The sequence below is a fragment of the Typopeltis vanoorti genome, chromosome 21, assembly GCF_054136105.1.
Source record: "Typopeltis vanoorti isolate ZY-2024b chromosome 21, IOZ_Tvanoo_1.0, whole genome shotgun sequence".
NCBI lineage: Eukaryota > Metazoa > Arthropoda > Arachnida > Uropygi > Thelyphonidae > Typopeltis > Typopeltis vanoorti.
Window position 1 is genome coordinate 45,022,776 of NC_143569.1, and position 27,406 is coordinate 45,050,181.

At 34.4% G+C, this 27,406-nt stretch overlaps 1 protein-coding gene across 1 annotated transcript in view; it reads right to left on the minus strand.

Moving 5' to 3' along the window:
- Positions 1–27,406, minus strand: part of LOC150094815 (G protein-coupled receptor GRL101-like) — a 149,867-nt gene that overhangs the window by 94,980 nt on the left and 27,481 nt on the right. The window contains exons 5-7 of the mRNA XM_090411668.1: positions 24,333–24,431; positions 23,983–24,123; positions 19,904–20,035 (exon numbers count right to left, since the gene is read on the minus strand). Coding sequence (XP_090267794.1) covers positions 19,904–20,035; positions 23,983–24,123; positions 24,333–24,431 — 372 coding nt within the window. The remainder of the gene's footprint in view (positions 1–19,903; positions 20,036–23,982; positions 24,124–24,332; positions 24,432–27,406) is intronic.

Genomic DNA, 27,406 nt, shown 5'->3' on the forward strand with positions numbered 1-27,406 from the left:
TAACGTACATCTCTCGTTGACATACCTGCCGTTATCAATCCGTGTTTCGCCTACAACTCGGTTGATCGATTTTCCACTTCCGTCAGGATCTTCCTCATGGATGCACTGTTAAAACCTCTCTGTGATGTTTCGTTGCACTTGTGCTCATTATGGTTCGATTGTTTCCTGCATAGTTTGACAGGCAATTCACTTTCGGGATCAAGAAATCACAAGGGATATTCCACAACAAGTTCTTGAAAAGTTCTAATGTCTGTGGCACGATAAAGCAATTGAGTTTGTGCATTCCAGGGAATTTTTTAATGATCGAAAATTTCGACTGTTTGAAACTAATTAGAACTCTTAAATATTGGCTATAATATACTGAAGAAATCACTGGAACAGCATTCTATTTCGTAGTGTTTAAGTAATATATGCGATGTTAAAAAATATGCTAGTAGCCATTTTTTTCGCATACCTTACCAGTTCCAGTCCATCGCACAGTAAAGCATCAAAGTCGATGGCTGAAAGCTGAATGATTGTAGTTAAGACAACTTGAAATGAAGCATCTTAACCAGCTTTCAGAGAGATGTTATCATGAGCTCCTATATTAGTAAGTTGAGCTCGTGCAATTGCAGCGTCATTAGGTAAATTCAGATCACCTGGCTAACGTCATATAAATATGGAAATATATGAGAAAAACAAAGCAACAGACAGTCCAATTATTGAAACTAGCAGAGAAAAAGATAAGAGAAAACTGAAGACCGTCATTTGTCCTATCATACATTATTTGAGTCTCTCAACTAGAAATTCAGGGCAGTCCAACTTGTCCTAAAGCATTACACACCAAAGATCATATTAGCATTGTTTTCGTGTTAGGAACTGCTTATACAAGCAAAGCATCCGTCCAAACAGTGTTTAGGTTGAAATTATGTGGTGCAGCTTTCACCATGACTGGACAGAGGACTTTGGGAAAACTGTAGCATGAAGTGACGAATCACGATGCATACTCTACACTTTATATTAGATCGAGGTACTTTGGTATAGCTGTTGGCAAGAGAACGTTGGCTTAAAAGCGTGGTGACATTGTGGCGTTAAGGTGGTGTTATGTGATATGGACGTTTTCTCCTAGTTTTGGACAACACACTCCTAATGCTCTGGCAGCTCTACGGAAACGATCCCTCGAATATCAACGTGATAATGTAGCATGTTATAGAGATATGACTATGGCGATAATTTTGAAGAAATTGAGAGCGCAAAGGATGAACTATCCAGTACATAATACCAATCTGAACCTTATAAACAGATCGCATTTAGGAAGAGTTGGAACTTTAGTTTATGGCGAGACCAATATTCAGCTTCTTTAGGAAGACTGATCTGTTGCTAGAGGAATAATCCAAACTATCGGTGTTCATGTATAACATAATGAAAAGTGTACATAGAAGCATCGAATTTGTGATCGTGGTCAAAACTCTAGGAGTCGCTTATTCAGTTAGGTGAAAGAACACAAATCGCACTACATATTTGGCCTCAGTACAACTAACAAAAAGGTGCGAAACGTTCCGGTGTCATTTTTTTTTAAAATAATGTACGGTATAAGTTACTTAGAACGAGAAATAACTATATACAAGATTTAAATGTATAATAAGTTTTAAGTTTTAAGTATCCTATTAATTTCTAAGTTTTTTAGGTTCCATTCTAAGTAGCTAAGTTTCTAAGTTATTTAGGTTCCATCAAAATTAACTAATTTTGATACATTTCAACGCATTCTCCTTCAGGAAACTCGAAATTTTCATCCCTCAAAACACACACACACACACACACACACACACACACACACACACACACACACACACACACACACACACACACACACACACACACACACACACACACACACACACACACACACACACACACACACACACACACACACACACACACAATGTCAGTCTAACGATTGCGAATGTTACTATTTATATTGTATATCTATATATAGTAACTAAATTATTTTAAAATAATGTTTTACTATCTTATTACAATAATTATCACAATAATAGTATATTATTATTATTATTATTTATTTATTAAAAAAAATACATGTGGATACCTCGATGGAATCCGTAACCTCATCGCGAGAGGTCCTCCAATATCCGTATTAACCATTAATATGTGTGTAATACCTTATTTTTATTTGAATTCATTCACCGATAAAGCCCTCATAATTGACTTAGGCAACTCGGTCCCACTAATTCACCAATCTCCAAGTACAAAATCTGGTCCTCAAGCCCTTGGTAAACATACTCATACATAATTTCCAGGAATGACTCCTAGTTTTCCTGACATTAATACTGAAATACTGAAATACAGTATTTCCTTCACATCAATCCTATAAAACCATTAAGCAACTTATGTCTCTATTATATCTCCCCCTAATCCGTCTATCACTCAGGATCTTTAACCCACAAATCTTCAATCTCTATTCATATGGAGAATCTCATAGACTTGCCGCCATCCTCTTCAATTGTCCCTGAATCCATTCCAGCTCTTCCACATCTCCAAGAAATTCAGATGAGGCCTTATTAAAGTAATATAATGAGGGACAATAACCTGCTTATCAGGGTGTTCTTCAATAACCAGTATTGAAGAACACCGTGATAAGGAAGAAAGTCCTATGTGTAATTTTAACCAATTAACTAAAGTTAATTTCAGATATTCTGTAAAGCCCATCAACATTACTTCTAATTATTTAATATATATATAATTAAATATTTAATTTTACTTTAATAATAAATTAAAATATATTTTTTCTATATATTTTTATAGTATATTTAATTATAATATAGATTCTCATAAGAAACATATTATATTTTATATTGCTATTTAGTAATTCTTAATTTCTTCAGAATCCTAATAATGTTAAACATAAAACTAATATGAAATGAGCATCTAGAAGAAGATATACGTAAGATAAATGGTTTGTAAATTATATAGACCCTGAAGGGTAATGGATGGCAAGGCTGTAGCCAATGAAGTTCTAACTGAGGCTCGGCTATTGCTGTTACCCTCCTGCCAGGATCAGAGCCTTAATAGCTCAATAACACCTTATCCCTACACTGTCCTCTAATGATAACGGGGAAGATGAAAAGCATTCTTGCTTCGCCCCTTTAAGCCAGTTCTTATAAGGATAAGATAGACATAACATCGTGTTTCCTGCAGAATAGGACAGTTAACATAAAGATAATCAATGAATAAATAAGTACTGTATTTCCTATTTTGGAAATATAAAATTTTATTCAGTATATGATATACTTTCAGTATGAAAGTATATCATATACTTTCATGGAACATAAGAACAAAACCTTAATTATAAATATAATATATACTGCATACATTTAAACTAAGTATACATTTAAACACTCTATAGAAATTAATAATTCTATTTTACCTAACTGCTAAATTTCATATACTGCAGAAAGATCAATCTGTAACAAGCAGACGATTCTACCTGCACGTTTCCACATAGCGAGGGTTCAAACCTTTCTAGCATGAAACACTTCTACGTTTTTGTCTACTTAACAAGTTAGTTTCAGTTTTTTGTGTATTTTAATTATAATTAACTTAATCTGACTAAATTTACTTATACGTTTCTCAACAAGTCATACGTGTGAACTCTCCTAAATAGTACTTCATTAAATAATATCATTACTTCACTCTCAGTGACCAAACAGGAGACAGAACATCTGTCACTTAATGGTCATTAGCCGGCATTTCTCTGACTGATGAATGTGTTATAACAATCTGAGTCTTATCTGTTGCATAACTAATTAATTTACAAACGGTGTGTTGTGTCCTCTCCTTGCATATTCACAATTTCTCTATGTATCATATGCTGTCGACTTCATTATGCAAGGACTGTCCTTCATATCGTATGTGATGAGAGTGACAATGTAATGAGCCCACAATTCCAATGCGAAATATTGCATGACCACTTACCACAACGGTGTTAATATCCTTGCTAGTGTCATTCAATTAAACATGTTCCTCGCTTTGTGTGAAATATTTAACTTTATGGTTTGCAATTCTGTTTCGTAGACAGTATTAAGCAATAAAACACAAAATTATCAGAAAAGTTCAATGTGGCAGAACATCATTAAGATGCTGAGCAGACAATTCTTATAGTCCTTATAAGGACTGGCTTAAAGGGGCGAAGCAAGAATGCTTTTCATTTTCCCCGTTATCTGTAGAGGACAGTGTAGGGATAAGGTGTTATTGAGCTATTAAGGCTCTGATCATGGCAGGAGGGTAACAGCAATAGCCGAGCCTCAGTTAGAACTTCATTGGCTACAGAATTGCCATCCATTACCCTCCAAGGGTATTAATATCAGTAGTCCTTATAAAGACTGCCTTAAAGGGGCGAAGCAAGAATGCTTTTCATTTTCCCCGTTATCTGTAGAGGACAGTGTAGGGATAAGGTGTTAATGAGCTGTTAAAGCTCTGATCATGGCAAGAGGGTAACAGCAATAGCCGAGCCTCAGTTAGAACTTCATTGGCTACAGCAGTGCCATCCATAACCCTCCCTGAGTACCTATTTTAATCGCCTCGTACGACATGTATGAGCTGCACTGGGGCTGATACGTAAGTAAAGCCCTGTGTATAAAAATTAGAACTACCCCTAAACCACTCAATAGTGGCCGAAAGATTGTCCAACTCAGCGTTCGTTCCACTCAGTGACGGACCCCCCCACCACCGACCAGAACCGCTCATATTCCAGGGAGAAGCATCCACCGACAAAGCCCCTCACGGGACACGCCGGAGAACACCCTCCCCAGAGACTCAAAATGCTCTCTCAGGGAAACCCCCCGAAATCTAAGCCCCCCCTCACCTAGAGAAAAATTCCGGAAGAAACGTGAGAGAGCGAAACTCTGCGTCCATTTAGTCGCCTCTTACGACATGCATGGATTTGCGGTGGAGATTATAAAGTAAAGCCACCCTCTAAAAATTAGGACGATCCCTAGACCACTTCATAGTGGCCGAAAGACCGTTCAGCTCAGCGTTGGTTCTACTCACTGACGGGCTCACCCCCCCCCGTCACCACCACTGAGCACAACCGCTCATATTCCGAAGAAAAGCATTCACCGACAAAACCCCTCAGCGGGCCGTGCCAGAGAACACCCTACCCGGAGACTCAAATCGCTCCAAGAACCTTAAGAAAGCGAAACCCTGTGTCCATTTAGTCGCCTCTTACGACACGCATGGATTTCCGTTGAAGCTATTCTTATCCTGGCAACCACACGAGTTTATTTAAAGTACTATGATATAAAATATTTAATGTAGGTTTAATATGTTTAAAATTTTAGAAAATATATTAGGTATCTAAAAACTCTATATTAAAAATTTTAATTAATAATATATAAGTTCCATATTATATCTTATAAAAATAAGTCAAAGTTTAATTTAAATATAAGTTCCAATTTATTTAAATGTAAATATAAATGATATATGAATGATGCAGAATCCTTTTACAGCTACCAACTAAAATGTCTTATATAGGCAGATTACGCTAAACAGAATATCGCAAGATTTGGAAAGTGGAAATAGCTATGAATAGCACTAGACTCAGCAAAATACCAATTTTGTTAGATGACCTCAATAGTAACTTAGTGGTCTCAACTGGATCATTTCCTTTTGCTAATGGTCAGACATCACGGATCAATACTAAATGAGTCTCATCAAGTAACCACTTTTCTGTTTCGGCTAAATAGAAATGTTTGTTTAATTACCAATGTGTTAGAATAAGCAGTCTGTCCGGTTTCATTGACATTTGCAAAGTTTAAATTGCAGGTAATCAAACCTAAACTCCATTTTATTTCGTAATAGAAACTTTGTTGTTTTAATAATTCACTTATCAACTACAGTTAAATGCCGTTTGGTGGCGCAGTAGTTTCTATTCGTAAGGAAGACATCACAGATTATCATCACTCATAACTTCCAATTGCAATTGAAAATTTAGAATTGACCCTAAAAAAAGCCTGCCTGGTTAGATTACCTGGAATTCAGCCATCGAAAGGATGTCAATCGTATTATGGGAGGGATGTTCATGAAAAGCGTTCGAAATGAATGCAACTTGTGCAAATAAAATGCATAAATAGAAAGCTATTCTATATGTTTTTCTAGAGGGAAAAAAATGAATTTCTCGAAAAACAGTCTCTGCCACATAAGACTGGCTAACGCAGCGTTACATCTATTGTAAAAAAACGAAAAATTAGTATAGGTTAAAAAAAAAGGCGTAATCGGAGGCTTTATTATCCGTCCATCAGTGGCTTTTAACAGAGACACTTAAACGCCCATGACCTTCCAAGTGTTCTTGTAAAGGGTAAAAACAAGCACAAAGGGTCGGTGTTATTTTTATTATTATTTTACAAGAAAAAAAAAGGGTAAGTTCACTTCAATAGTTTTCAGTAAGTCTGTCTTCTTGGTTTATGAATATTTTAAACCTCTTTTAGCATACTGTGGAACAGAACTAATGCTACCACGAATTCTAATTACAAGTCCTCCATGTTTTGCTGTTCTTCTGCGCAGAGAATATCTTTTATCATGCTCCATAAAATAAAATAAAAATAGTAAGGAGGCATTTCGGGGGAACGTGCAAGCTACTTGATTTAGCCTTAACGAAGAATGTTTTTTTGGGAAAGTTTCGTCTAACTATCGATTAAAATACAAACAGCTACTCGTGTTTTTATTTCTTTCGTTAATATATAGGGAAGAAGATGCGTCTGGAGAAACTGGAGATAGTTTCGTGCAGTGCAAGTCCTTTCAAAGAAGAGTCATATCACAACTTTGCTTTTATCCCTTGCTCTTTACAAATCGTGGGAGGCTTCCAGTTTAATCAATCTTCGAGAATAAAAATGCGGGTAGTTTGGAGTTATATTTTTTTTTTCGGTACTCGCACGCCACGAGCTCTGCATTTTCCAATACTGCATACAATCAGATCTTTTTGTTCAACATTCAAAGCGGAAGTATTTAGGAGGTCTTACAAGAATTCTTAAGCCACTTATCTTTTGAAGTTTCGTTTGTAAACTTAATGTCAGCTACTTGTTTACATATTCATTCAGTACACTTCATTAGAATCTTGTCGAAAAAATCATAAAACACTAATTTCTAGCATCACTACTGTATTTCACCTAAAATACTGATATCTGTTTACACATGGTAATATTTTTTCATAAGTGGCATTCGTCTTTTTGCGGGTAACACTGGCACGTATTCACTAACATTAATTATATGCACTAACATTAATAATAACTGACTACGTATTCACTAACATTAATTATATATATATATATATAATTTTGTTTTGTTATTTTTTAGGAAAATACATAAGCATTATTTCTATATGGATTTTGCAATGAATCAAATGGAAAGCAACTAGCTTACACACGATCAATTTTACTACACAGTCATAAAATTACAACTACATGCACCGGATGAGTTATTATGGCCGTTTCCTTCGAACACTAAAACAAAGGCAAGTTCGACGTCAAGAAGTCTTTCTTCACCTGTGTGAAGAAAGTAAGTGGCTTAACCACGTGACACTTGCATCAGCCTGAGGCTAGTCATTATTCCTTTGCAGGTAACCATTTGAAAGATCTGATTTATAGGTTCACGTATCTCCCCACTACCATAAATAACACTTATTTTCCGTTTAGGAACTTTACTCCCAGACTAGGTCTGTATTTATTCTCTTTTACGATGCCTCTTTTTTGTTATTCGTCTCCCATTTTTATTTTCACGGACTGTTTGAGCGGTTCTTTCTTTTTGAACGTCATTCCATTATATTGCTATTTTTGTGAAGATCTCTGGAATGCATAAGAGTTACCATTTTTATTCTTCAGAGCAGTTCCTTTTCTGTAGCATTAGATTTCCTTCATCGAGATTTACCAGTATAATAATTAACTCTATATTTTTATTTTTAGAATTCGCTGTATGTTTATAAGCAGGGCGAAATAAATGCGCTTGCCCTTCATGCAGTGTCGAGTAGCAACTGACAGTAGACAAAACAGAATATTTTTATTTAATCAAAAAATAAATAAACAATAAATTTCTAAATATTTTTAATTTAAGAAAGCATAGAAAATTATACGCAATATGATGTGCCATTCTAGTAACAAAAATTAATGTAGCAAATTATATTGTAAAAAAATGTTTTTAATGTTCTTATTATTATTAATTGACTTCTCCTTAGAATTGTTCTTACACAATGGCAAATATTCTTCAAACAGCGATACAGCAAGCATCACTAATCACTTAATCCTGTTGACTTATTGGGACATATCATAAAAAGTGGAGCTGGGTCTTCGGGTGAGTAGAATTTTTTTTTTTCGTGGCAATTAGGGTTTTGCATAATTTTTCGAGCCCTATTTATGAGTTAGTGTTGAAGATATTTATGAGTTTGTGTTGAAGATATCCTTTCACTGCATATACTTTTACCACATTGTTTTCACCCTCTTATCTTCTAAGCAGCCTGTTTTGTCTGATTCTTAGTGGTATCTTTGCATTAGATAGATTTGATTTAACTACTCGTACATTAAGCAAACTTCTACTACGATTCAGCAAACGAACTGTAGACATCATTTCATTTCAGGACGCAGGACGCAGGACATATATGGCGCAGAGGGTGAAGCTTGACGCTTTTCATATTCCCTGTTGTCTGTTTCGGGAGCAGTGATGGGAGAGATTTGTGAGCTATTTTAGCTCGCCCTGAGTGGGCAGAAGTGGTTATTCGTCGTTGGGTGTTAGGATGGCTTTCGGTCTTTTATGTTTCCAGTGGTCATTACCGTCATAGTTTCCGGCTTGTTGTATCAGTTGGTTTAGATGGATAGATGTCTTCATAGAATTTTTCTGCTAGGGAGCGTAGTAGTGGAGAGATGTAGGGGATATTTATGTCCCGGTGGATCTGGGCGTTCCTGATGAACCACGGGGCGTCCAGAATCATTCGCAGGCATTTGTTCTGTAGTCTTTGTAGCTTGAGGATGTTTGTCTTGGAGGTATGGCTCCAAGCTGGGGAGGCGTATATGACTGTGGGACGGATCACTGTCTTGTACAGTAGTATTTTATTTGTTGAGCTTAGTTTGCTGTGTCTGTTGATCAAGGGGTATAGCTGGGCGATAACTTTTGAAGCTTTGGTGCATATGCTCTTGATGTGGCTGTTGAAGCATAATCGCTTATCGAGAAGTATTCCGAGGTATTTTGCTTCAGTTTTCCAGGGAATTTTAGAGTTGAACAGGGTGATGTCTCCTTTGGAGGATGCTCGTCTTCTTGTGAAGAGTATCGTTGTACTTTTCTGGGGGTTTAATTGTAGTCGCCAGTCTTTAAACCATTTTTCTAGATTCAGGATGGTGTCTTTTAGTTTTTTGGTGACGAGAAGTGGTTGACGAGATCTGGCTAGAATAGCCGTGTCATCAGCATAACACTTCATTTCATTTAGAAATGATTAATAAATCAGTATTGATCTTATATTTAAAAAAATGGTTTCTTAACATAAATCATTAAAACTCAAGAAATTTAAAAAATTTTAAAAGATTCTTAAATTTATTCAATATAATATTATAGTTTATTATTATTATCTTATCATTTTATTTGTGTTATACAATAAAATGTAAATAAATATCGAAAAGGATTTTGGTAATAATTAAACATTAAGTTAAATAATGAACATCGTTAGTATTTAATGTATTTAATCACTTTGACTACCCTGTACAGGGTAGTCAAAGTGATTAAATACATCGTGACAAATGTATATTCATATTTCAATTCTTATTCAAATCTTAGTATAACTGGAAAAAAAAGCTGAAATTTATTCTATACGTTTATAAACTGTTTAACAACTAATATTTCTTCTTTTATCAGTAATTTTAAGCTGGTTAAATTTTAATTTATTCACTCTCTCTTAATTTGAATGGCAACAAAAAAGTGATTCTGTATACATAAGAGGAGAGCTGTGGGTCTCTTTTAACCCCGCTGATCGTATACCATTCGTTGTTTAGATTTTTCGAATACTCAAGTCATCTACCTGCCTATCTTGTATTTGCCTGAGGATACGAAGTTATATAATTGTGTGATAACCTAATTTGACATTAATATTTGAACCTAGAAATTTTCGTTTTGGAATCTTATTTTATAAATAAAGATATATGCGATATTTTGAAGCTTGTTCCCAAAGATGGTTTAATTTTCCAGAACGGTTTCATTATAAAAAATATCGGAAAATTGTGATAACTCACCGCTATACTCATAGATGGCGCTGATGTTTGTCCAGAACTAATTTCTATTTTTCTTATAAAGAAATAGTGTAGTTCCAAGCAAAAAAATGTACTTTTAAATATTCATGCCACGAAATTACAAAAGTCTTTCAGATTCGTTACACTTAACACGGCCCATTCATAAATTATCTTGACGTCGAAAGAAAAGGAAGCCGCTCTTTGAGAACAGAAGGTCTGGAGATCCAAATACTGTCGGAGATGCAAAACTCGGAGAATCGATGCTATGTTTCATATTATAATTTTAAAATCTTTAAAACGAAAGGTATATTCCGTTATTTCTGATATTTAAATGGAGTTTATTGCTTTTATTTCTCGTGAGCAAAATATCCTCTCAAAAAAAAAAAATCCATTTTTCACATAGTTAACATTGAATTTCTTTGGTGAAGTCATGCGGAGCTGTTGTAGTTTATTGGATAATGATTTCGAGTCCTATGGATTTAAAAACTGAGTTCTGTTCCAGGCTAAGACTCAATGACATTTTTAATTTTTTTATTCACATTTTCATTCGAAGACGGATTAGAAAATCTCATTCAGCAGTGGTGTTTTTCCTTTCAGAACTTCAAACTTTATTCACCCCCCAAAAACAGATAAACTACCCAAGAGAACACGCAATTAACAGACATAATAACACTGACCTCGTAGATTTAGTTACTCTGACCGTAATTTCAAACACTCAACCCTCGTATCTACTGTAATGTTTACCATCTTCTTTTCTCTTCTTTATTATTCTTCTCATAGGTGTCCAGAATTATTCGGCTGATTTTATGTCTCCGATTTCTACATATCAAGATCTTATTTTTGTTTTATTTACAGACCGGATATTTCTCTCTCCTTCTCATCTTTACGTCTTAATAGATGAGGCATAATTTGAAAGCAGGAAAAAAAATCTGGTACTTCTTATTAAGAAGATGGTCTTCTAATAAAACAGAATGTACTCTTAGTAATGAAAAACAATACGTTCAGGGATATATCTCTCGATTTGGTGTTTTGTTAATATTTCTACAATATTTCTCATTTTTGTCTGCATTGCAGCCTTTACTGATCGTAGCCTAAAGGGTACGAAAAGACACTTCCGACTGCCAATGACTCCACAGTGTGCGGATTTCTATGGAGTTAACTTGCAGCTCTCTTTTAATTCTCTGACACTTGGTAAACAGGGAAGCAGCATCAACTTTTTTCTCTTTCTCCCACTCGCTCTCCTAAAATGAATCTCATAGAAATAAAACAGCTACTGGGACGTACACTGAGTTATAAACAACATGGTAACTCCGTGTGCATTCCACTAGATGTTTTCTTTCTACTGGACAAGTTAGTTATTGTATAGGGATATGTTTTGTATAAAACAAGATTGTTTACTGGACATGAGGGCTATTCAAATGACGAACTAAAGTTATACAGTATGGAAGCATTTTGATCAACAACACCCCTTTAAAAAAACGCTCGAATCCAGGGCCGTCGACAGATTAGATCGAGCCCCTAGGCAAACAATTTAATATCTCCCCCTGATGGATTATAAGACAAAAATATAAGAAAACCTCCAATTATTATTTTGTTTTTATTGCAAGAGAAACATTAATGCAAAACGATTTCATAATAATATTAATTAAATGGTTGCTCTACGGGGATATTGCACAATGAAACTGTTTATAAGCTTTTCTAAATTTAAATTATAAGCTATGTCCGCCTCTATCGATATAGTTGCTAGACCAACCAACCAATCATCTTTCTTGGGTCATTGCTGTTCACAAAGAATTTTTAATCAGTTTAAGCTTGAAAAAATTCTTTCCGCACTTGCTACGCTAACAGGAAACTGACAGGAATTGTTAGCGTAGCGACGGCGCTTGCCGCAATATGGCTGAACGAGCGCCCTTACTAAGCCACGCCGTGAGGCAGGCTGCCTCTATGCTACACCCTGCCGACGGTACTGATCGAATTATGAATATACGTTCCTTTATATAACTAAAAACAACGCTAAGGGATTGATTTTTCTCTTTTTTCTTTTTTTTTTATCCTCTATTGGACCAAGGCCTTTCCCAGTGGACTCCCCCAAAATTCCTTCATCCATTGCTATTTTGAGCTTTTTAATGCCAGCGACTTCCAGCCATCTCTTCAATCTCATTCTCCCACCATCTATTTGTCTTCCTGTAGCTCTCTTTCCAACTCTGGGATGCCATTCAAATAACAACTTTGTCCAATTTTGATTGTTGCCGTTTGTTCTTACTAACAGCTCATCTACTTCGGCTGAAGTGTCTACAAAAGTGCATGCTGAGTTTTTAAAAAAACTGTAGCCTTGACTTTTCGGATGAGTTTCTTATACATGTTCGAACGAGTTCTAATGTTTGAACTATTTCAACTCTTTCACTAATAAGAACTCTGTGATTAAAACATAAAAATAAATGTTAATTTATTAAGCAATAAACCCCAATTTTACCCTAGCAATGTCATGTAAATATCTAGCCTCAACATATGATAAAACGATGTTATTTGATTGAGTCAGGGCAGGTGTGGCAAGGAGTCAAGTCATGCGTAGTCAAGAACGAAATAGGCAAGCTGTGCATAGCTCTGTATCAAATTACCAAATTATTTCACGGCTTATAAATAATATGCGTTTAATTCCAAGTTCGAAACCACATTTTCAATCTGTAAGCACGTTAGAAAAACGACACGATTCCAGTAAATAATAAATATTGTGAGTATACATAATCCCTGTAAAGTTTTGATGCATTTGGGGGGGGGGGGGGAATGATCATGTTTTAGCCGCGTGGAAGCGCTAGTAAAATAAAAAATCATTTATATAAAAATAAAATTGATACACTTTAGTATAGTACAAAAAAAAAAAAACTGAACATCTTTTCCGAACTATAAGATTATCCTTATCTTTTGCGGTAGTGTATATATTCATCGTATAATTGTAAATATATTGTTATGGACCACATAATCTTCCATATAATGAATATTTTAAAAAAATAAAAGAGGAGACGTTTGCTGGTAACTCTGAAACATTATCATTACCGCCCCAGATATCAATCACTTTATATGTCGCGCTAGTGAAAGTGAGGTCTCTGATGTATCTACAACTTTTCCTTTTTTGAAGGTTTGTGGGGTTAGATAATAAATCAGACGCAAATGGATTCGTAGCGAAAAGAGACAAAATATTACCTAAACAAAATCCTATCAAGTGTAAAACGACAAATCTCTTGGGAGTTTTTTAAGCTTCAGAACTACAATAGCATGCTTTATTAGAAAAAAAGACAAATTATAGGAATGCAAAACAAACGAAGTTTCCAAAACGTTTGTAATAATTTAGAATTGTAGGAAATTTATATTTCATGGTTGCAACAAGTGAAACAAACACGATGAATTAAATCATCAATAATAAATAAATTTCTCTACGTTTTCGATGATCATTAAAATAGTCTATGTTAATGTTTATAAGTTCAAACATCGTATTAATATATTTTTTCTATAATAATAAATACGATTTACTAGTAAACTTATTTCTTGAATACGTGGAACTAGGGAAGCTTACACATTAAATGCTGTACATAATTATTTAATTTACTTGCAAGTAGCAAACTGCAAATATAAACACCTAATACAAAGAGAATTTCGAACTACATGTAGAGGAAGCGTGTAAGAATTATTATGCACAAGCTGAACCCTTGTTGCTATGGAAATACAGAACTATGACGTCATCCTGTTAATTAACAATAGGCAAACAAATGAAACTGGTGTATAGAGAGAAATGTGTGATATATTTTAAAACAGATTTTACAAGTTACTTCAAACAGAAGTTAAAATAAAACCTTCAGAAGTTAAAAAATTAAATATTATTTTAGTTTAACTAACAATTTAAACAAACCATTCTTTAAAATATATAAATATATAAAGAAATAAGCCGCATATATCATATAATAACTAGGTGTTTCAAATGCAGTTTCTAATTTCTTTTTAGTATGGGTTGTTCTTTTCTTTTCTTCTTCTTATTATTATTATGTGACACCTCCAGGGAGCCCAAAGATTCATCGAGGGAGGGCACCTACTCTTCAACTGTCTCCACCACTCAATCCACCAATTACAACGAACCGCAACTACACCAACGCCATCTACCATTCACCAGTACCACTAACATAGTTTGTTTTAATGAATTGATTTAGCACAACTTCATACTTTTTCAGCTGTTAGCCAACAAAATTTTGCATTAGAGGAAAAATATTTCTAATAAATATTTGCCAATTAAAATTACAAATAATCCAATTATACGTTCAAAGCAATCCTTTTGTTTTCTTTTATCAGCCATTTTCTGTTTACTGAATACCCTCAAATCCCTGCAATCTATCCCATGTGGCAACGAGTTCCATCTATCGCTTTAATCTCTTTCTCCCATCGCCTCTTTGGTTTTCATGTGGTCCCAAGAGCTAAGATAAATTCAAGTTCTTCTTTCAAATTTCTTCAAAAAAAAGAAACGAAATTATTTATAGGCAATCACTTTTTAAAGGATTGTTGTATTTTAGAGACCTGAAAAATGAAGGAAGTTTCACGTTTGGTCTCTATTGCAGGATTTCCGGGTTATCTCTCTCTCTCTCTCTCTCTATTATTTATCCACGGTAGGCGTTCAAACTATGGTCAATGGGTGGGTGATTGTTTTATTATTACTTTTGATTTCAGGAATATAAATAAAATGAAAAAGATCTGCCAAAAAAGAGAGAAAGAGAAATTCTTAATCTCAGTTGATTTTTTTTTTCACTTGGTTACAAAGTAAAGTACTTAACAAGAAATTATATTCTTGTTATGCAAAAATTTTGCAAGCTAAGTATCACGCAAATTGCTTTAGAATCTTAAATAATGCAAAGCATACAGTGAAAGAATCACTAATCACCTTCCAAACCTAGAGATAGATCCTTATAAGGACTGGCTTAAAGGGAAGAATCAAGAATGCTTTTCATCTTCCCCGTTATCTGTAGAGGAGAGTGTACGGATAAGGTTATTTAGCTATTAAAGCTCTGATTATGGCAGGAGGGTAACAGCAATAGCCAATCCTGAGTTAGAACTTCATTGGCTACAGCATTGCCATCAATTACCCTCCAAGGATATTATATTTTCCCTCACCCAAGAGATAGATCCTTAATTTTTAATCCTTATAGTCCTTATAAGGACTGGCTTAAAGGGGCGAAGCAAGAATGCTTTTCATCTTCCCCGTTATCTGTAGAGGACCGTGTAGAGATTAGGTGTTATTGACCTATTAAAGCTCTGATCATGGCAGCAAGGTAACAGCAGTAGCCGAGCCTCAGTTAGAACTTGATTGGCTACAGCCTTGCCATCCATTACCCTCCCAGGGTTTCCGGATTTTGTGATTTTTCTTACTATGCCTCTTCAGTCCTTCCTTATAAGTACTGGCTTAAAGGGGCGAAGCAAGAATGCTTTTATCTTCCCCGTTATATCTGTAGAGGACAGTGTAGGGATAAGGTGTTATTGAGCTATTAAAGCTCTGATAAAGGGGCGAAGCAAGAATGCTTTTATCTTCCCCGTTATATCTGTAGAAGACAGTGTAGGGATAAGGTCTTATTGAGCTATTAAAGCTCTGATCATGGCAGGAGGGTAACAGCAATAACCGAGCCTCAGTTAGAACTTCATTGGCTACAGCATTGCCATCCATTAACCTCCAAGGGTATTAATCACCGCATCTCACGGTCGATTTTGTTGCTCCTGAATCTCCCTCTTTAGTCCTTATAAGGACTGGCTTAAAGGGGAGAAGCAAGAATGTTTTTTATCTTCCCCGTTATCTGTAGAGGAGAGTGTAGGGATAATGTGTTATTGAGCTATTATTAAAGCTCTGATCATGGCAGGAGGGTAAGCAATAGCCGAGCCTCAGTTAGAACTTCATTGGCTACAGCATTGCCATCCATTACCCTCCAGGGGTATTGGATTGAATGAATCAATCACAGCATCTCACGCTCGATTGATCCCTTCACTTCCGACACCCCTCTTTAGTCCTTATAAGGACTGGCTTAAAGGAGCGAAGCAAGAATGCTTTTCATCTTCCCCGTTATCTGTAGAGGACAGTGTAGGGATAAGGTGTTACTGAGCTATTAAAGCTCTGATCATGGCAGGAGGGTAACAGCAATAGCCGAGCCTCAGTTAGAACTTCATTAGCTACAGCATTGCCATCCATTACCCTCCAAGGGTATTGGATTGAATGAATCAATCACCGCATCTCACGGTCGATTGATCCCATTCTCTCTACTCTTCTTTACCAGGAATTAACGAAAAATTAATATATTTTATATAAAATAACGAAAAGGTGTAATAAATTATTTTTAAAAATATCTTGAATTTTTAAAATTAATTAACTTTTTCCTTTAGTTATGAAGAAAATTATACTTACCAAAGAGTTTTATATTTCTTGTAAATTTATTGATAAATAGAGCTAGTTTCTACTTTTAAGTCGGTTTTAAAATAAAAAAAAAAGGGAATTAAAAAAATTAAGAAAATATCCAGAAAAGAAATAAATTTGACAGTTTCTTCACACTTGAGGAGATTTTATTACTGGAAATGTATTCTATTAATAATTAATTAATTTCCATTAATAATCTCTTAGTTCCGCGAAGTATCACGCAAATTGCTTTAGTATCCTATAATGCAAACACCAACAACAATCCTAAATTCCGTTTTCGTTATTTTGTTCTTTTAACTTCTGTCACATAACATGTCATTATGGCATTTACAAATTGTGTAACACGAGGTTTTTTCCCTTCTTTCTCTTAAGCCCCATTTAAAGTAAAACAGTTTATGACACCGAAAATTCTTGATTTCAATTAAATATAATACCTTTCAAGATTTGGAACTTCCTCTGCGAATATTAATTCACTTCTTCACCTGATTTAACAAATTTATGTTATTTAAACCTAATTAAGATTACAAGTTCTCTGTGAACATATTAACTTAGTTTAATTAAATTAATTGTCACGTGTTCATATCCATTCACATTAAACGGTTAGGCAAATAATTACCCCACATAATTAATTTTAGTTAGATTGAGTTTAGTTAGAGTATTGTTGAGGGGTCCGTTAAATAAGGAAAACAAATTTAAAATCTTTTAAGGCCAAGCATGCCATGTCATATGTGCATGTAAGATGCCAAAAATGTAATATTTGCATTTGATGTTTGCAATATTCACTGTGTGTGTTTTGTATTCAATATAAATAACAAATATTATAATAATATATGTCGGTAATACGATTTTTTTTTCGATGGGGGCTGTGAAATATTTGAATTTTTCCTTTACATCCAAAAGTTTGGAAAGCACTTCTTCAGAGAACCCGTACGTTATTCACTTTGCAAACTAGACCGACAAAATACTTATACGAAATATAAATTACTTACATTTAGCATTTTACTTTTCAGCCCGCCGTTAGTGGAATAGAAAGGCAAAGACTAGCCTTGATACTCACCTATCAATGAAAGTGTAGATTGGTTTCGTAGCTATTTCTAAAAATAGCTGCAAAATATGATTAACTGAAATTCTTCTCCAATATCTAAAACGTACAGCTTAAGCAACAAAGGTTACGAAGGGAGTATTTCGTGTTTATTAATTGCGTGTGTTCTCCAGTCGATGTGTATGTATGACGGAAAGAAAAACTGGAGTTTTCGTTAAAAAAAGTTCCCCAGCATTCATATAAGCCCGTGTAACCAAATTGAAACGTCGATATCAGCTGAGGCTTATTCTCACTGCAGTACAAGCCTGAATCGTCAAATAACTGATCACGTGATGATAAATATTCTCATACGAATGTAATCAGTTTTCCAGATCTACGTGTGTTATCTTAATAATAACTCGTGTAGTCAGTCAGTTATCATTAAGATGTCTATAGATATCTTAATGACAATATACACTCCATTAAGTGTAAGATAACTATATGAACTATCATAAAGATGGCTCATGTTGATTATACAACAAAAGGCTTTTTTTTTTCCCATTGCCTTCAGATATATGAGAATACCTTTTCATCGAGTTTTTTGTTTTCCTTAAACATATATTCTGAATACGAGCGCCATCTATCGAGAAATATTGAAACTACTTTAAATAATTTTTTATTATTATTATACCAGATCATAGAGGTCAAATTCATTTATTTTGTACAGCACCATTTCTGAGTTGTTATAAAGTTCACATTTTGAAATATTCATACAATTTAGTAAACGCATTGGCGATTTGGTGATCTGTAACATCGAGGAATCGATGTTACAAATTTTGCAGATGGGGAATACTTTTATGCCATTGCTAAACTTGATTAGTCTTGTGTGGTCAGTCTTGAAGCGAGAGATCGTGGTAGTGGCACAGAGATTAAACTTGGAGTTGATGCTAGCTCTTGGTTTTCTTCTGAATACCAGTGGTGAGTCGTGTCCTGGAGAATCGCTCTTTTTATGTTTTCTTTTTGAGTGGTTTTAAAAAGATTGAAATCTGTGGTACCAGTGGATGTTGCAACCATTTTTGCTACTCCATCTGCAGTTTCATTTCCCTTTAATCCAACGTGGGATGGAATCCATTGGAAAATTATTTCGGAATCCTTATGTAGTTTGTTTATGTTTTTTGCTATGTCTAAGTATTTCTTGATGGCTGGTGTAGCAGTTCTTAATAGCTTGAAGGGCTGCTAAGGAATCTGTGAAGAACATAAATTCCTTTGGGTGTTGCTTATCCAAATGTTGCAGTGCTATGTTAATGGCTATTAATTCTACATGGTATGAGTTGCATCCTATACTATTGGTTGTTTTTAGTTGTATATTTTGAGATCCATAGATGAGTACTTTACTCCAGTCATGGAGACTTTAAATAAATGATATCAGATAGTGCTAATCACCATTGCTGAAAAAAATTAATAATTTAGTTATCATTAATGTGCACTACCATACTGATAATAACAAACACGGCTCATTTCCTGTAATAATGTTCGCCATTGTGATGAAGAAAGAAAACCACATTTTTTTTCGTTAATAAGAACATTTCCCAATGCAAAGAAGAGACAAAAATATCATCATACTTTAAACCCACTCACTCGCGACTGAATGAAGCCCATATTTTCTTTTCTAGTAGAACTTAGAATCTCAAATATAATGCTTTTACTAAAGTACACGAATTTAGAATTTATAATCCAACGAGGTAATAAAGCAAGCATTGAAAAATAGATGTTTCTGAGAACGTACAGAGCTTGCTTTGCTGTTGGCTATTATAATATTTATACTTGTAAGGGACTGTAATAATCAGTAATTCTTTATAATAATTAAGGTGCTACAATACTTCCTACCTCATGCAGAGGTGGAGTAAGCTCTTTTAAGCTATCAATTTTATATATATATCGTCGATTTTTTGCATTTTTATAGTTTTACGGTTATAAACGTTTAGTCTTATAGAAAGTACCAAAAGAGAAACACTCAATTTGTAACAATTAAAATAATTCGGATGTTTAAACTGTCAGTATTGTTGAAATTACGACATAAAAGCGTTACGTTCTTCACCAGGGAAATTAATTTGAGTGAAATTCTTTACTAACTTATTTTAAGTAAAAAATAAATGCAATTTTCATGAACTAAACTACGGACCATCTTACCACAACCGAATTCGTCGACTCCTACGCTGCCGTAGCTGCAGTCGTTATGCCCATCGCAAATGTATTCCGTGGCAATGCACCGTTCACTGCCGCTACAATAAATTGTCGTATTTCGGTCACACACAGCAATTCCTGGGAAAATAAGTTCAATATTCAATTATATTAAGCGTTTCTCTAAATGAGAATAATTATTTAAATATTTTCATACTTTCTATTTATTAAATAGAAAATAACACTAAAGATTGATATTAAATTCAGTATTTTTGGCAAATCTGAATGACTAAATCTACAAGCTGTTCGATCACATCTTAAAAGGCTTTATAAGACGTTTAAAAATATCTTAATTTCAAAAGAATATCTCAAAAATACCTTGTATAAATCCTACAAATGTCTTAACATCTTGAGCACATCTTAATACGTCTTAATATCATGAACATAGAGCCTCCGTAGCTCAGTCGGTATAGACGACGCCCTTTGGTCGGAAAAGACCTGGGTTTGATTCCTGTCCATGACGTGAGAAACTTTTATCTGGTCTCTTTCGACTAAAGGTGAGTTAGCCGATCTTATACGGATGTGGAGGGTTTTTCTCCCGATATCCCGGGTTTTTTATCGCTCAAAAACACGCAAACGGGTCCCGTGAACACACACTACAGCTACAAAATGTGTTACGGCAAGGAAGGCTACGGGAAACCACCTTGCTCATAATCATCTCCCTAGTATGGTAGCGTATAGCAACCCCCAGCAGCCGTATGGCTGAGGGAATAGGACAGGATCATAAACATTTATTTAAAATGTTTAATAGTCCTTGAAATCTATTTTGAAACTAGTATATTATAATAATAAAAAAATCCCAGTTTTCTTAAATAATCACCGGTGTTAAAGCTTAAAAATCGACAATCACAAGCTTATATTAATCCTGAAGTTTATTACAAAAACTATCTGCATCTTATGGCTCAATTGGCTATATTGACATCCAAAGAAGTAGAATCGCTTTTTCAAAACTAAACGTGAAGTCAATTAAAGATGATTAATCACTTGTTTAAATTAACATGATTAAATGCATTAAACTCTATAATGAATTATAAAAAATGCTCGGTTTTTATATGATAACATTTCGCGTCCTTTTTTTTCAACTCCTGTGAGCATAGTCATCCATTATATTGGATCACGAGATTCGGAGGTAAAGGCTAAGACGAGAACATGTGTTTCGGATACTGACTGATTACTTCTGTCTACAAGAAAAGAAAAAAATTCTTAGGAAGTAATTAACAAGTACGTAAAAATGATTGTAGACAATCACAAAAAATGGCTTTTTCTTCGGGATATTTTCTGTAATGACGCCATTCATTATCATAATGACAGAATCTGTTCTTGTCATGTGCACTGTGGGCGATTTTGTTTTACTAATTTTGTCAATTAAAGTGGGTTAATTATGACAAAAAAGAGGCAAAAAATGTAACACTTAAAATCATTTTTCTAGATTTAAAAATTGGATTTTTGTGACTTGAAATAAAACGAAGGGAAAAGAAAAAAATGTAGGAATCTTAAATTAAGTAAACTAATTTAACAACATAAACTACTACCTTGTTACCCCACAATTAGCTCATACAATGATATCCTATTTAACAATTTTGAAGATTGGTGGCGACCCCATCTTTACTCTTACCCATCACTGATAGATAAGCTCCTTGCTACTGGAGATTTAAAGGTGGCACAGGAAGATAAGTGAGCCAGAATGAGAATCGACCGTGAGATGCGGTGATTAATACCCTTGGAGGGTAATGGATGGCAATGCTGTAGCCAATGAAGTTCTAACGGAGGCTCGACTATTGCTGTTATACCCTCCTGCCATGATCAGAGCTTTAATAGCTCAATAACACCTTATTCTTACACTGTCCTCTACAGATAACGGGGAAGATGAAAAGCATTCTTGCTTCGCCCCTTTAAGCCAGTCCTTATAAGGACTATAAGGATTTAAAGGTATCGAGGAGGTAGTATGGTAAACAACTACTGCCATCTAGCATTCCTAAAGCCTAACTTGTCTCTGAAATAGGCATGGATTATGTGGTCGATCTATTTTTTTTTCTTGTTTGAGGGATTAAAAATCCAAGTTTCCAAGGGTGAGGGGCTACTTTCATCTGCCAAAGATCAACTAACTGACGAACATGCTGGAAAAAGGCTAGAAAAAATTGATTTATTCAGAAAGAACAATAAACTTATAATAATGCTATTACTTCTAGTGGTCCAGCAATGTCATAGCACGATAGATGAGCTCTATAGTACAAAGGTTGCATAGGAATTATTGTTGTTTTCTGAGAACTATCGTTGTCCGCAAGAAAGTTATTTTATTCAAAATTCTCTATCAAGTACAACGAATGTATCAAAAGTTATAACACGCGAAAGCAAAACTGAAATGACTGGATGAAAGTGAATAAACGTTGCTAGAATAGTTATGAAAACGAATATTAATTTTAATTTTAATGAATATTAAATGTTCCTAAATGCTATCCAATCAGAGAGGATTTCTTGTAATATATAATTTCAACATTTTTGTCACTATCTGAAGGCTTGACAATGACCCGATTGAAACAAAAATTAGAATAGTTCCTTAATGGTTTCTATTCCAATTTCCAACTTGAGTGAAACACTTTATCATATTCATTTTATGAGGCGACGTCTATCTAAAAAGCTGTAATTAATAAAGCAGAAGATTTGGCGTCATTGTTAGTTTGCAACTATGGTGAAATATCCTAAGCTGACATTATTGGCCAATAATGACTGAAAGAGAGATTTTTAAAAACAAGACAAAGAAATATTTACGTGTATGTCAAAATCATGTGAAATCCTCCACCTCTTTTGCTGTGTTTCATATTGAAGTCAATAATACCAGTAATTCACAGGAATAATATCTTTCGAAACGCTGTACAAAAGCAAATTGTTGTGAACCCTATGGACTGTTGGCATTATTGGAAACCAATGAAAGACACAGTTGCCTTTGAAGTTATTCACTATGCCAAAACATCTTTCTTTAGTTTTCTATTTTGTCTTACTTGAATTGAATTTTTCCATGCTGACAACATGTGCGAAATAAATGTTTATAACCTTACGGGGCATATTCTGCTGACTGTATGAATGGGAAATATGGATTTCTAGTATTCTAAACAGATGTTTCATAACAGAAATCGTTACAGTACACCTTCGTTTTGTTTTGTTTACTTTTATCCGCGAATATTCTTGATTAATACTAGCTCTGTCTATTCGTATTTCTAAGCACCTTTTCGCTCTATGACAGTAAATGCGGTTATTAATCTTTTAAGAATATAAGTTTGGTTGTTTAAGAAGGATAAAATGTTTATTTGTTTACAGCTGTTCAAAGCAAAACCCTTTTCAGCAGAGAAGTAGTCGAGTGTGACGTCACATTTGCTTACCTATTCACGACATCTCGTAGATTGATTATCAGATTCGACTGTAATTTCATATTACAGCTAAGCATATCACGTAACACAGAATATTATGAATGTGTTTGGTAAATAATGGTACAACAGACAATATTTTTGCACTCAATGCGGTCCGAGGCGTTATCACCTTGCAAAAATTTCTTAGGAAACGATATTTTGTTTTGTTTCCTCGTTTATTTTTATTAACCTTCATTCCTTGATAAAACCCTACTGCGTTATGTTTAAATTAATGTGTTTTTGATAAAATTTAATACCTCATTGCAAATCAAAAAATGGTGACCGCAGCTCTCACATACAAAGGAGTGAAAGAAAAATATTCCGGTCGGAATGGTCTTGTATTGAAAAAAAAAAAAAAAGGATTGAAATTTTAATTTTAAATACTGAACACAACGAATGAGATAAACTTCATCCTTTATTTCGGACCATAAACGACAATTTATGATCTCCTAAAACAGTAAAATTAATATTTTAATTTTTTGGTTTATACTTTAAATATGTTCTACATTTATCGTCCATGTTGTAATAAAAACTACTCATAAATTAGTTTTCATTACAAGATAAAACCGTAATAATGGCAATTAATGGACTAAGCATGCACCACAAATATGTTTGCAGACTTACCGTCAACTAATAGGTAACGATGCTCGCAATTTTCTTCGTCTTCACACGTGCGTACGCAATCACACACGGAGTCGCAAAGATTAGCGAGAGGAATGCAACGAGTGTTACGACACATGAATTCCTTTTCGGTACATTCTCTGCCTGCAATAACAACAACAACAAGAAGAAAGAAGAAAACGTATTCTAAATTATGATCATTTGCAGTATTTTCCACATGGGCATGGCTATGAATTAATATAATTGTTTCGAATCTTAACTGCTATATTCATCAGGATTTCAGATAGTTTCATTGAACAATATGGAAGAATGCAACGTTAATTAACTATAACAAATACTTTTCTGAAACTTACAGTTCAGTTCGTCTGCATGGTTTCCTTCACAGTCAGGCCAGTCATCACACCACAGAGAAATATGGGCCCTCTTTCCATCTCCACATTCTACGAAATGATCTGCAGGAGGGAAAATTGAGACGTTTTAACAATAATGTAGAGTAAAAAATTCGCGGTGCGAAATTTATATTATCACACTTGTAATGATGATTCTTGACGAATGTTGTTCCAAGTTTTCTATTCCCAGTGAGTTTTGTGTGGGAGTGAATAGTCCAATAGATGACACACCATACGTTTAAAAAGCACAACCATTATAACTGACAACTTAGATGAGAGCTGATAATAACAAAAGCAACTGCATCTTTGATATTGTATTGTTGGTTCGTGTATCGTTTGATTCGCTTCTCATTCATAAATAGAAACTGTATTTAATTCTTATATTCTTGCGTAGGTTTCTGTGGTTAAGAAGTTCAATATAATTATTCCGGTTTTGTGACCGCATGTTTGTTAAAGAAAACTAAACAAGTACTCGTCAGAATAACATCTTCAGGGGTAAAGAGAACTAAAAGTTTAAAGCAAAAACTACTAGATGTTACGAAAATTAGTTCATTTGCTGGTATTGCGAACATCTAAATAGTTCGTTTAAAAGCCGAATAACAGAGCTATACAACCATTACTAATGCTATTTGTTATCGCGTTCTGTGGTTAACGCTCACTTTGTCAGAGGACTGAAATTGGTAAATTTTTAATAAACGATGACCAAACTTGATTTAAAATCAAACCTCGGGTTTTTTACAATGCGTAGGAATTTTAATCACATTTGCAGCCTCTTTGAATTTTCTTGTGAAACAATTCTTTTCTATATAGGACATGCTTGTTCTATCCCAGAGTACATCATGACCGGTAGAGGTTGTGTGAAATGCCAATCCCGATTTATGTTCTCTCTTATATTGTACGTCCTTTTGATGTTCGCTCATGCGGATTTTTCCCGATCTCCCTTTCCGGCCCACATTAGCAGATGACACAATAACAGTGAATATTATAAACTCCAGGTTTTTTTCATTGGCTGATGTGGAGGTTTCGGAGGATGAAGAGATCTTAATATTTTTTCAAGTGGCAGGAAAGTCACTTTTATGTTGTATTTGTAGAGAGGTTTGGCTAATCTATCTGTTACATTCTTGATATAAGGAAGGGTAACTGCCTTCTTGAAATCTTCTTGAAAAGTTTCTTGTAGGTGATGTATTGAGAATTTTCTTAATTAACTTATTTTTGAAACCATTCAGTTGTGGGATCTGCGTTAAGTATTGTATTTCTTCTTTCCATTTTTCTTCTGTACTGGGTATGTTGTATGCTTTATCCCTTAAAGTTTTTATTAGGCCTATATTTTGCTTGGGGTGGTGATGTGAAGTAGCTTGCAGAAATCTTCCTGTGTTTGTTGGTTTTTTATAGAAGGAGAACGATAATCGTTTTTTTTTCTTTCATTTATTTCTATAAAGATACTTCATTTATTTCATTTATTTCTATCACACACTGAGTCGCAAAGATTAGCGAGAGGAATGCGACGAGTGTTACGACACGTGAATTCCTTTTCGGTACATTCTCTGCCTGCAATAACAACACCAACAAGAAGAAAGAAGAAAACGTATTCTAAATTATGATCATTTGCAGTATTTTCCACATGGGCATGGCTATGAATTAATACAATTCGTTTCGCATCTAGTTTCTTCTAGTTTCAGAGTGAATTTTATGTTAGGATGTAAGTTATTAAGATAGTCTTAACATGTAGTAGTCAGTTCTATTCTAGAGCTGTTCCTGGCTAAATGATGAAGATATCGTACACATAGCGGACCATAATTTTTGTTTTTTTTGTGCCCGTTTTTGTAAAGCCTTATTTTCAAAATTTTCCATGTAGGGGTTTGCTAGAGCTGGTGAGAGGGGTGAACCCATTGCTAGTCCTTTTTTGTTCCCAGAGTTTGTCTTGGTAAGGGAAGAACGTGTTCTTTGTGCAATCTTTGTAGAGTTGTACAATGTTCGATGGAAAAAGGTTATCCAGGATGTTTACTGTTTCATTTCTTGGAATCTTTGTGAAAAGGCTGACTACATCTAACCTCGCTAAGCTGTCTGAAGGTTCTATGTATATCTTTTACTTTCTCTATGAAGTCTGTACTATCCTTAACGAACGATGGTGTTTTTCCTATATGTGGTAAAATCAAGTTTGTAAGGTGTTTTGCCAGATATGAGGTAGGAAAGTCCCTTCCGTCCACTATCTTGGTGGTATATCTTTTTTATGAATTTTAGGAACTCCATATATTCTAGGCACTAGTGGGTGCTTGGATTGTAGATTTCTTTTGAGTTCCTCAGACCAGTTTGGTATATTCTTGATAAGTTCATTGGTTTTGTTGTGAGTTCGCAAGTGGGGTTTCTGTCTAATACTGTGTAGGTATCGGAATCTTCAAGAAGGCTTTTCATTTTGTTGTTATAATCTTCTGAGTTTAAAATCACTGTTGCGTTGCCTTTGTCTGCTTTTATTATGACTATGCGTTTGTCTGATTTGAGTTTATTAAGGGCTGCAAATTCTGTTTTTTTTTTTTTTTTTGGTTTTATGGTAGTAATTTGCAATCTCTGCACTTTGCGGATCAGACCTGCTATATCTATATATCTGCTATATCTTCTTATTCCTTTTTCAATTTTGGCTATGATATCAATTTTTGGGACTTGTCGTGGCGTTACAGCAAAATTAATTGTTATGTTTAATTGTTATTAATATTTTCTGTTGAAACACGTGAAGTTTATATAAGCCATTATTTTGTAAATTTCTCAAACCACTTTACAGTTTTTTTCTCATGATAGCTTTAGGGACTTTGACAAAAAATAAAATAAAATAATAAAACAAAATAAAAACTAAAATGAAAAGAGAAAGCAAGAATTGACTAAGTCTAAGAACGAATATCATAAAAGTCAGAATAGAAGATTTATAATGAAGCCAGTAATGCATGATAGTTGAAATATACTATCAAGCATTATACCGCAACCCTAAAAAAGATGGATACAAATTTATGAACATAAATCTCAAAACAATTGGGAAAAAATAGAAG